At 34.7% G+C, this 11,375-nt stretch overlaps 1 protein-coding gene across 1 annotated transcript in view; it reads right to left on the bottom strand.

Annotated features, from left to right (window-relative positions):
- LOC142341377 (P protein-like) overlaps positions 1 to 4,039 on the bottom strand; it is a 16,439-nt gene extending 12,400 nt beyond the window's left edge. The window contains exons 1-3 of the mRNA XM_075392304.1: positions 3,844 to 4,039; positions 2,834 to 3,033; positions 13 to 141 (exon numbers count right to left, since the gene is read on the bottom strand). Coding sequence (XP_075248419.1) covers positions 13 to 141; positions 2,834 to 3,033; positions 3,844 to 4,039 — 525 coding nt within the window. The remainder of the gene's footprint in view (positions 1 to 12; positions 142 to 2,833; positions 3,034 to 3,843) is intronic.
- Positions 4,040 to 11,375: the final 7,336 nt, after the last annotated feature.

The following is an 11,375-nucleotide window of genomic DNA, read 5'->3' as shown; positions in this document are numbered from 1 at the left end:
CATTGACTCGACTCTGTTGAAGGGCGAACCCTGAAGATACGTGTACTCGGAGGAGTAATCACTCGTTGGGCTCACAGCTCCAGGACTTTCCATATTTGGAACTGTGTCAGTGGATTCCTCCTGGCTACTTTGTTGAGTGTCCTAAATGTAGCAACTGCCATTGAAAATTCCCCGCAAATTGTACCTAAAAATAGTGGGTCAAGTTTAATATTACGAGTTCAGCTTTCAAGTTCAGCTAGAGTCAGTTAAATATTTTTTTATAGGCAATAGGATCGAATATGACCTGTTCAGTGTTTAGTCGAACATTGTCTTTTCATTTAAGTCAAGGTCTTAACGGGGACCATCGGTGGTCAAAGCATGTGAAATCTAGCGCATAATTATTTCGAATGAACATCGGATCGGGCCTTTAGTCTTAGGATAAGGAAACATCTTGAAACGTATTAAACATATAATATACTTTTTTCAGTAACTTTTTTTCGCATGTTTACCTGCCTTCTGCTCCCAGCAGGTTCATGTAACGCATATCCCCCATTAGATAGCAAACATACTTTAGTGGGGGCTACAATTTTTGGGTGGTGGGAAGACCTCTTTTCCAGTAAAATCAGATTCGAGCACTTAAAATGAGTTTTGAAAATCAACCAAATTGCCAGAAATTGTTAGGATGGTCTAGTTTTAAATAAGTGGATCCTTTCCGTTTGTGTTCCCCCCTCAAGTACGTTATGCACCCCCCGTTACAGAGCACGTGCCATTACTTAGTAAATCATTATGTAAAAAATGGGGTCTTTCCCATTATAGCCCCCCTCCCCAAGCTTAGTGGTCACATAACCTAGAGCTCCCCCCCCCCACCCCCAATCATGGTAATTATACCATAATGGGGGGCTATAATTTCATGGGGGGCTATACTGGGAAAGACCCGAAATATGGCACGTGGTTTGCAAGCGATATGCATGCACTAAGCGGCGGGGGGGGGGGGGGGCACAAACGCAAAGCATCCAAAGAAACACAAAAGTTAGAGGTATTATAGGAGACGGTATCCAGTTTAGTAATTGCATTTTTACACCAGAGAAATGAACGTTTAAAAAACTAGCCGGATTTTTCGTTGCTTGTTGATATGGTCGTGGTTTAAATATGGACTGACTCTATATTGTTCAGGTTTTTGGATTGTGCAAAAAATTGGTTTCCGATTGACCTTATTTTTTCACATAAATATGTAAGTTATGATGAAATAAACACCAATTTATTGAACTTATTTGTGTGTAAAATTAAAGTTTGCTGAAATAAAAAAAAACTATGATGCTTTACTTTTGATGATGTCGCTGTCGTTGCGGTGGTATCGGTAGTTTTTTGTATTTTTTAGCAGTCTCAGAAAAGTCCAAATCAAATAAAAAGTAGTGTGAATCAATTTCCACTAACCCATAGACAAATTTAACAAAGTTTGTCTGGGATCTTTGTAACTATCCGCTATAAATAGGCTTTCTAATGTTTTTCGGTCAGAGGCAATTTAGACACTGGCTATTTTCATTCGGATTTTCAATACATTGTGACATTTTTAAGGTTACTAATTATATGATTTTCTGAAAACTTAAATTTTCCAAAAGTTTCAGATCTAGAGTTGATAAAGTACTAATAGAGCCTGATTCTGTTGTTATAGTACTAGTAGAAATATTTTTTTTTTGCTGATGGTAGAGAGATAAAACTATCTCCAAATTGATTTGATTTAGATAAATAACCTTGTATGACACATTCTTTTTAAGTATTCTATCTATAGTATCTAATTATGGCATCTTATTATGTATGAAAGAGACACACACCATTCATAGCTCTTTTTTTTTATCGTACTTAAGATGTGTCTCTGGTTGTTAACTTTCTAAAATAAGAAGTGAGTAAACAAACACACACACAAATCAACACATACACACGCACACATAAATACCTACACACATACACACAAACTCACACACACATGATGATTTTTTTGAAAGGATTTAGTTTTTGATATCAATGGAGTCTCTGTATTAATCGAAATTGAGTTAGGAATCCCGCATAGTTTACTAACAGATTTGCATAAGCCTTGGTCCTGTTTAACAACTTACAGCCATTTACAAAATCAAAGTTCAATTTATAAACATTAGACGGTTAACGTGTGCCGTGATTATCTCATTCACTTCTCCTAACCTCTCATTTTTTGTGACAAAATCTCTATCTTTGTCCTCAACCAACCATCGTTACTTTCTTGAACCTGACCTTTTCATTAGTTTGATCTCCCGTTAATTGGGTGAATCAAAACTGGCAATTGAAGCCTCGCCCGTATTGCTAATAAACTTATGGCAATGGGGGAGGGCCCGTGTCGAATTCAACCCAAAAATGATGTAAGATTATGGGGCTAATAGGGGGAATTTTTTTAAGCCAATTTCCCTCAAAACTCTTACATCCTTACAGGTGTAATGGAGGTAATTCGATGCAAGAGTGGGGGATAATGAGGGTAATTTGGGGGGAGGGGGGTTGAAATGGCACAAGAGTAGGGGGTAGTACGGGGCTGTGCGCCCTATGCCCAAAAAACTGAGAAGGGGGCTACGGTGGGAAAGACTCATCCAAAATAGGATGAGATACGTTTAGTAAACATATATACGAAACTCTTAAATCATTTGGTTCAATTTTGTAATCTTTTCCGGTTTCTGTCCCCCAGCCTAGTGATAGTTACATATTATTTGCACCCCGCAGAGACACGTGCTATATTTCTACATAACGATTTACTATGCAATTACACGTGCTCTGTGAATAACGTACGGGGGGGGGGGGGAGCGAAACATGAAAATATCCCATTTTTCCTTACCAATAGCGCCTGTTTTAGTTCATGTTTATCAACAAAGTGAGGGTAATAAAGTTTATGGGAATCATATCCACTGGAACCATCGCAAGAGCTCTCTGCTTCGTTACTCTCTGACAATTTCTCAGATGAGCCTCGTCTCGCTTTCAAGCGATTGAACACTTTCAGCGGGATCACAATGAACCCTAACTCGAAACTGTTTCCTTCTATCACCCACTTTTAAAAGTAAAGCGTGAATAAATAATTTTGAGTGTTTCGACAAAACTCGCCCCGAAAAAATGTGAAAAGCGATTGCTTTTAAATACACAGCTATTTTTGTACCGCAACTTGTTAAACTTGTTTTTGTACCGCAAATTTTTATCAATACACAACTTGATAAAAATAATACACAGCTATTTTTGTACCGCTTGTCATTTGCAAAACTCGGAGAAGTTTTGCAAATGACAAGCAAAACTTGAGCTGTATCTTGAGCTGTTAGGATGAATCAAACAGTTTTAAAATTTTATTTAACATATTAGTTTAGTTAGCCCGGAATGAGTATCAAGTCTTGATCAGTACTTTTCCAGTGAAACACGTCTTGAATTGACAAAGTAGTACTGATCACGTCTTATTTCAAGTCTTAAGACTTGTGAAGACATGTCAAGACTTGACACAAGACTTAAGCCATGACATAAGACTTGATTTAAGACGAGCCAAGTCTAAAAAGTGACATGGTCAGAGCTCGATACAGTACTGATCCAAGACTTACAATTTCACTGAATCAGTACTGATTAAGACTTGGCGGTCAGTCCGGCAACTTTTTACAGATACAAGAGATAAAACTTTATCAGAGACCGAAATTATTTTCAAAATCTGGGCGTAGTGCTAATTGTTCTCTATTAGCAAATTAGCGCTGGTGGTAAAAAGAAGTGGAAAATTGCCGCGGTTTTTTTCAAAAAATCTGCCCATGTTCCAACAGCACGTTTCAGCGCTTTTCGGCAGTCTTCAGCCCTCTTTACACTAAGAGCTCGACGAACGCCTCGAACGAGGCACGCGGGTATATTTAGAAAGAGGGAGGGGGAACAGTTTCGAGCCTTCTTTGTCGCGTGTTGAACTGCTACCCGAACCCGACTCGCTCTCGGCCGCTGATTGGTCAGCCTCATAATGCTGTTCACGTCGTAATGTAGACGCCTCGGAGGTAAGTAAAGGCACTGGGCTACCACTGTCCGACATTTTAACCCAAAATATTTAGCCCAAAATATCGTGTTATAATTATGCAACGTATTTTAAATGAAAATGTGTAATTAAAATGAAATTAACGAAATATAACCAACTCTGGTTGTATTATAAATTATGCATATAAACACTATTTTTTTACTCCGGATTAATTTGAAAGCAAAACTGGAAATGAAGTTAAAATTCTCAAAGTGAGCTCTATGCGTGTATAAAAGTAATTCTTTTTCAATTTTTCATGTATCAACAAGTTTTACGTCCACTTTTTAGTCCACCAAAATTGCTGAGCAAATTAAAAAGGGAAAAGAGTTGAAAACTATAACAATAAGTTGTTTTTCTCTTAATCAACAAAGCGTATCAATGAAAACAAACACTGGTGTAATGTAAAATGCGCTGTAACTCGATCGTAAACAGTCAAAAAATTTTGTTACAGAAATAGAAAGCTTAAAAATCTTGGTTCATTCAAGTCTTTCTATAAATTGCATTGTGATTAACTGAATTATCATAACCAGTCAGTTTATAATTAATTTTATAACGTTTGTCATTCCTGACTTGTTATTAACGTGAAAGTTCAAAATAGTTTAACGATTAAATGATATTAAAACGTATATTTAATCTGTTGCTTTTCGTTTTGGTTAGCTGGTACCATTTTTATAAAAAGAAAAACATTAGAAAAATGCTACAGTCAAAAATACATTCAAAATAAACATATTTCAAATGTTGCCGACTTTATAAATTATTTGCAGATAATTTTTGTCTCATTTATTTATTCAAAACCATTAATTTGCCGTGAATTATTTTTTTTCTGTTCAAAATAAATATGTTTTTAATTTTTGTCTATAGATACATGCTTTAAAAATCTCTAGAACGCAGTTTAAACTTAGCTCACTTTTTTGATACGTGTATAGCTTTCAATCAAGGTAATAAAGACGAATTTGTGATAACGTAACTATTTTTGTTATCTATATAAATGTGACTTTATCGACTTAATTCGTTGTTCAGTTGAATAACTTTTCATAATATAATTACTAGACAGTAAGTCTTTAAACAGCAAAGCACAAGTTTGATATAGTTTGCAAAAGTAGAGGATTTTTCATACGAATAAACGATTACGCTAAGTTTTGAATTTGAAAGACACACCGTTTGGTTTTTTTTTGTCACATGCAAAAATTGAAGAATTATCTTATGCTCTTAAAAATCAAAACAAATAGTTCTTTGGGTTTTCCATCTAATTAGGTTCTAGAAATTTCGACTGAAGGGGGTGGGGGGGGGGGTTAGCCGACATGAAAAAATGAGAAGCATAGAAAATGAGGGTGCAAACGCGGTTAGAACTTTTTTACACGTTTAGTGATGAAAAAATAGACGGCTTATATTTCGCCGTTTATCAAAGTAATCAAAATGCCCAGTTTGAGGTACACGAGCCCCGCTGGGTATTAGTTGGACTACTTTCGTCCCTTGCTGATAACGAATAATGAATAACCAAAATTCATTCAAGGTTCTGATCAAGGCAACCCTCTTGGGCCAATATTTGGGTGTTGCCCCGGCAAAAAACAAGAATTTGGGTAGAGACGAGAAAAAATAGGCCGGCAAAATTTTGGCTATTGCCCAGATTAGGGAGACCAGAACGGCCAGACGAAAACTTGAAACAGATTTCTGTAAGAATACCCGGGACAACTCCGAATGGTTATCTTGTAAGATCTTACAAGATTCTGACAGAATCTTACAAGAGGAGGCATCGTCTTGCAAGATTTTTGAACACTTACAAGATAACCATTTGTCTTAGAAGAATCTTACAAGATCAACGTTTGTCTTAGAAAAAGCTTACAAGATATCCGTTTGTCGTAAAAGAATCTTACAAGATAAACGTCCGTTTTGAAAATAATCTTACAAGATAACCGTTCGTTTTAAAAAAATCTTGAAGGTATCCATTCGCCTTAAATCCTAGAAATCTATACTTACGACATCGGCTTGAGAAAGCAAAACGATTAAATATTGTAATAATTGAATGTACACATAATTTTTTTAATTATTATTATTAATTATCAAAGAAAAATTATCTAAATTATTAAATTGTTGAATTAGTTTATTAGTCCTTCCATCTTCAATATACAGGCCCAATGAACACTTTTTCATGCCTTTCCAAATTCAATACCTAGCAAGTTTTAAATCATTGTTAATTTTACAGGCAACTGTAAAGCTTTGAAGGAGCTAACCACATAGCTTTGCAAATTTTGTGCACGAAAATCAAATTATTTTTTCTTGTAACGCATAGAATATTATTATATATTGAATTTGTTCACAAAAGAACTCAACTGTACTTGCTTTTTTCTAATTCAATGCAAAAATTTCTTGAACAGCAAAAAAAACAAAGATTGGTATTTGAATTTCGGTGTCTGTAGCAAAACCACCTTTACGTGAATGTCCGTAAGATCAGTGACTAATGACTTTGGTTTCCGTCTCTGCGGGTATTTGTGCCTTTCTTAGATGTTAAGAAACAGCAATTTCTCAGTCTTTTAAATTTGCAAGAATCTTACAAGATAAACATTCATCTTACAAGATCTTACAAGATAAACATTTTTCTCAAAAATCTTGTAAGATCTTACAAGAAAACCATCCAGTCTCGCCCAGGGCATCTATCAACTTGGGCTTCGTGCCATCCCACGGCTGGCTGAATACCTGTCTTGTGTGTTAGATTTGATTTTGGGCAGTCTTATTTAGCGACTACACATCTCATTTTAGGTTGCCAGCTATGACCCCCTATCTGCCAACACGGCGTCCACCGTCAGTTTATTAACAGAAACAAAAATTTGTGAAGCGAATTGAAATGTGAAGGTTAGCTTTAAAAAATAACAAAATTAACAAAAATTACGATGAAATTGCGATAAATAAAAATATAATAGATAAAGAACAAAAAAGCTTATCACAATTCGAAAGAATTTTAAAACTTATCCATCAAAGTTGGGTAAACATCAAAGTGTTTCCTTTTAGAAATTCAGAAAATAGGCGGAAGAAAAAGTGTAAAAAGTTATTGATTTTCAGTTTAAACGATATCCGAAACAGACTAATAATAGCCGGCCGTTTTTTGAGACAAGAATTGTCAAAACTTACTTTGAAAACCTATGGTTAGAATAATATTATAATTAAAGTTAAAATTTTAGATATAATTTTGAGTTTCAGAAAATATTTAAAGTAAATTGAATTTGTGTCTATGAACAAAGTGTTGAAAGAAAAGAAAGTATGTTGAAGTGGTCACTGTCTGTTGCCATTATTACCCGTTTATAACCCTCTGACAAGAAAGGACAGTTGGGCAAATATTGGCCCGAATTTCAGCTACCCAAACACAATTGAAGAGTCGATATGAGAGCTCAATGGAGATGTTTGCTTAAGATCACTTTCTTCAACTTCTTTCAAATTTCTGCTTCTCAAAGTTAAAATTCCCTAACTAAAATATGCACCATTTAGCAGAAAATTAAGAGAGTCTCAATAAGACGAAAACTGCAATATTTTTTGTGTCAAGTATGATAAAATCATCTGGTTTTAATTTAACCTACTTGTTTAGAAAAAAGGGAAATAACTTATATGATGGAAAAGTACATGTCATAGAAGCAGCACAAAAATCAACAGGAAGCAGTTTTAAAATTGATTGAATTAACCAAAATAACATAAACTAATTACAAAGAATAAGCCTAATTAGTTTATCCTAATTAAGCAGCGATAATTTTTGAAGCAGCTTAGTCAAGCAGAAATATTGGAACTTCATTAGTGGCTACAATAACTTTCCACAGGCCGAGTTATTTGCTATCACAGACGAGGTCATGCAAAAGAATTTGACCTTTGTGTTCTCACTTCAAGTTTTTGTTTAATGAGATTGACCTTGACACATATATGAACGTTCCTTACCAACTCAAAAAATCGACACAGCATTGTCGCATTTTTTTTGGTGAGATAATCAAATCATATTAAGTAAATAATATGATCTGATTATCAAACCAAAAAATGTGAAAAATTTAGAGTGCTGTCTTGACTTGTTCAATATGATCGCTAAATCGTTAAATGATGTTAAATCGTTCGACGATGAAATACACAATTTCCTCTTTTGAGGTTATTCAAAAATGTGCAATCGAAACAAACTCACTGAATTAAGCTCTGAACATATCAGATCTAGAAGAAAATATCACTATCTGCTTCTAAGAGATACGATGTTTTTCTTTTGAAAGCTTTAAACTCGTGTGACAAAAAATGAAACGAAAAAGCAAAAATCATAGTTTATACATCCATGTGACGAGGACGACGACATTTTATCAATCCATTCATCAAAACGTAAAACTCAATGGGTTTTGAAAAAGAATTCGGAGAAAAATGCAGATAAACAGTACCAGCAGAAAATTGTAAGACAAAGCGGCGCAACAACCAAAAGGAAGAGAAATGTAATGAGAGAGACTATGAAAAAGACTACAAAAGAACCAAAAAATGGGCAAAAGGCGAAAAGTACATTTTTGATAACAAAGTAAATAAAAACATTTGTCTTACCCTGAAGCCAAAAAAAAACAATTTGCTTAATTGAAATGAAAAAGAGATTAATTCTATGCAACAGTTAGAGCCCAAAAACTCACTCATTTTTCTGATGAAATGAGTTTTTCCAGGAGTCATATTGCAGCTGCTCAAGAGTCCCAGCGGAACCGATATATCACAGCCTGGTTCTCGAGCTTTACGCCAGCCTGGTTCTTCACTGAATCCGATTGTCTAATGATCTCGCAGAAATAATTAGTCGCTCCGACGTATTAAAAGACTGTAACTTTAATTTTGTTGATTGAAGTTAACAAAATCCTTAATGATAATCTATGTTCAATCTCGTGCCGAAGCTTGTAAGGCTTCAGCCAGTAGCTAGTATTGTTGCTAACTTCTCGTAAAATAAGCTCAAGATCTAGCAAAACTTAGTAAAAAAGATTAAAAGTGTTAAAGAATAAATTTTAAGTCTAATCTGAGAACCAACTGCTCTGTATAACAGTTTCTAAAGGTTCTAAATAAAATACAGTTTCGCTAATCAAACAATTCGGTTAAAGTGAATAATCAAAAATTTATCAATTACAGCATCATCGCTACTTGTTTCTGATTTAGGTCATTGTTTACATAGTAAATGTCAAATAACTACAAATTTTTCTCTTATTGACATAAACACGGATAGTTATTACGTGGCTCTAAATGCCACGAATGCACGGTATTTGACCTTTAATGAACACCTAAAGTATCATTAAATAAACAACTTAAGAAATTTAACTATAAGTAACAATATATCGAAACATTCCAAGTTTGCGCCATTTAAGTGCTAATAGCCACACTTGTGGGTCTAATGAAATAACGTTCGTTGGGTCCATGAGTAGCTTAGAGGTAAACCTAACCGTGTGCCATAACCTCTGGTTGCTCAGGTTTTCCCTGCCAAAAATTGGGGGGGGGGGACGGTGTACAAAACTTTGGTCCCAACTTAAAAAAAATTTTCAGTTTTAACCATTTTGAGTTTTGACAAATTTTAAGTTTTTTCAGTTTCAAAGTTATTTCTTGCTGTCTGATGGCTTTTGTAGCTGATTTGAAGTGGCGCCAACACATATGTTGTTTGGATTGGTTGAACCAATTTAATGATTCAACTCATTAGTAGCGAGCCAATGAGGTGCTTTAATTATGAGACTAGGTATGTCTGATTACACAAACTACCCATCGCAAAACTTTACTCTTTTCTTCTAAGATACGCTTAGTGTCACTGTCGAAAATTTCAAAAGACTTTGGTTCTGATAGTAACCTCTGTTGTTGTCTGTTTTCTTCCAGTTCATCGTAAGTTTCAAAGAAACATTGATATGCTCTTTCTGCAGATAATGTTTTCTTCTGAGCCAAGCGATTTTTCACATCAGTTAGATATCCGTCAAACGTTTCGAGCAATTCAGCTTGCTCACTTTCTAGCTTCTTGATTTGGCCTAACATCTTGTAGTCAGTCGTTTTCCAATGTCTATCAGGGCTCCTTCAAGCCATCGTGAAGTTTTCGTTCTGGTTCACCAAATTGAATCGAAGAATCGTTGCTGTTCGTGTTGTTGCTGATGTCTGGGTCGGCGGACCAACTGTTTCGGCTGCTCAAGAATCTCAGCGGAACCGGTATATCACAGCCTGGTTCTCGAGCTTTATATCACAGCTTTCTCGAGCCTGGTTCTCGCCGGCCTGGTTCTTCACTGAATACGATTGTCTAATGATCTCGAAGAAATAATTAGTCGCTTGGACATATTAAAAGACTGTAATTTTAATTTTGTTGATTGAAGTTAAGAAAATCCTTGATGATAATCTGTGTTCAATCTCATGCCAAAGCTTGTAAGGCTTCAGCCAGTAGCTATTATTGTCGCTAACATCTCGTAAAATAAGCTCAAGATCTAACAAAACTTAGCAAAAAAGACTAAAGTTGACAAAGAATCATATTTTAGTCTAATCTGAGAGCCAATTGCTCTGTATAACATTTTCTATTGGTTCTAAATACCATACAGTTTCACTATTCAAAGAATTGGCTTAAAGTAAATAATCAAATATTAATCAGTGGTATCATTAGAAAGCACATTCATCCTAGAATATGGAACAAAAAATGTTTTTGTCAAATTCCGCTTCAGGGAGTTATCGAGGTTTAAATGTTTGTAGTTATTCAAAAGTTTTTATACACAATTTCTGCCATTTTTGCTTAAATTTAACTCAACTTTGATAATATAAGTATAAATGTGGTTAAATTTTTAAAGAATTATGTTATTGTTTTCACTAAAAATATAGGAGTGGTGCTGAATTATTTGATTGAATTTTTTTGCCAAAAATTTAGACAAAATTTTCAAAACTTGAACTGTATTCATCAAGAATGGCACAAAATTTGCCTTTTCTGGTCCACATTGTATTTTTTGGTTTTTAACAGAGACCTAGAAACCATTGATACAATATCCGTAATTTTCTTAAGAGATCTATCTGACTTTCGGCGCCCTATCATAGTTTTTTCGTTTTTCTTGCAAATATAAATCAATTAAAATACAAAATGTATCATAGTTTTTTTTTTCATTTCTGAAATATTCAAATTAACAAGTGATCTAATTCACAAACTTTCGGAACAATTATGTAGTTTTTGGATACGTTGAAATTAGGGAAAGGTTTGATCTCATCGTGGATTCTTACAATCAGAAAACTTTCTTTTGTTTTTTTTTGTTTTGTTTTTCAGAAAAATTACTGACAAAGTTTTCATTTCACGGCTCAATTGATGACAGCTGCCTTTTACATGCAAAAGAGGCTGAATCTATCAATATTTACTTTACAGAGAAAATCTAAT

The sequence above is a fragment of the Convolutriloba macropyga genome, chromosome 6, assembly GCF_964194025.1.
Source record: "Convolutriloba macropyga chromosome 6, txConMacr16.3, whole genome shotgun sequence".
In the NCBI taxonomy this organism is placed as follows: Eukaryota; Metazoa; Xenacoelomorpha; order Acoela; family Convolutidae; genus Convolutriloba; species Convolutriloba macropyga.
This window is presented reverse-complemented; position numbering and strand designations above follow the sequence as displayed.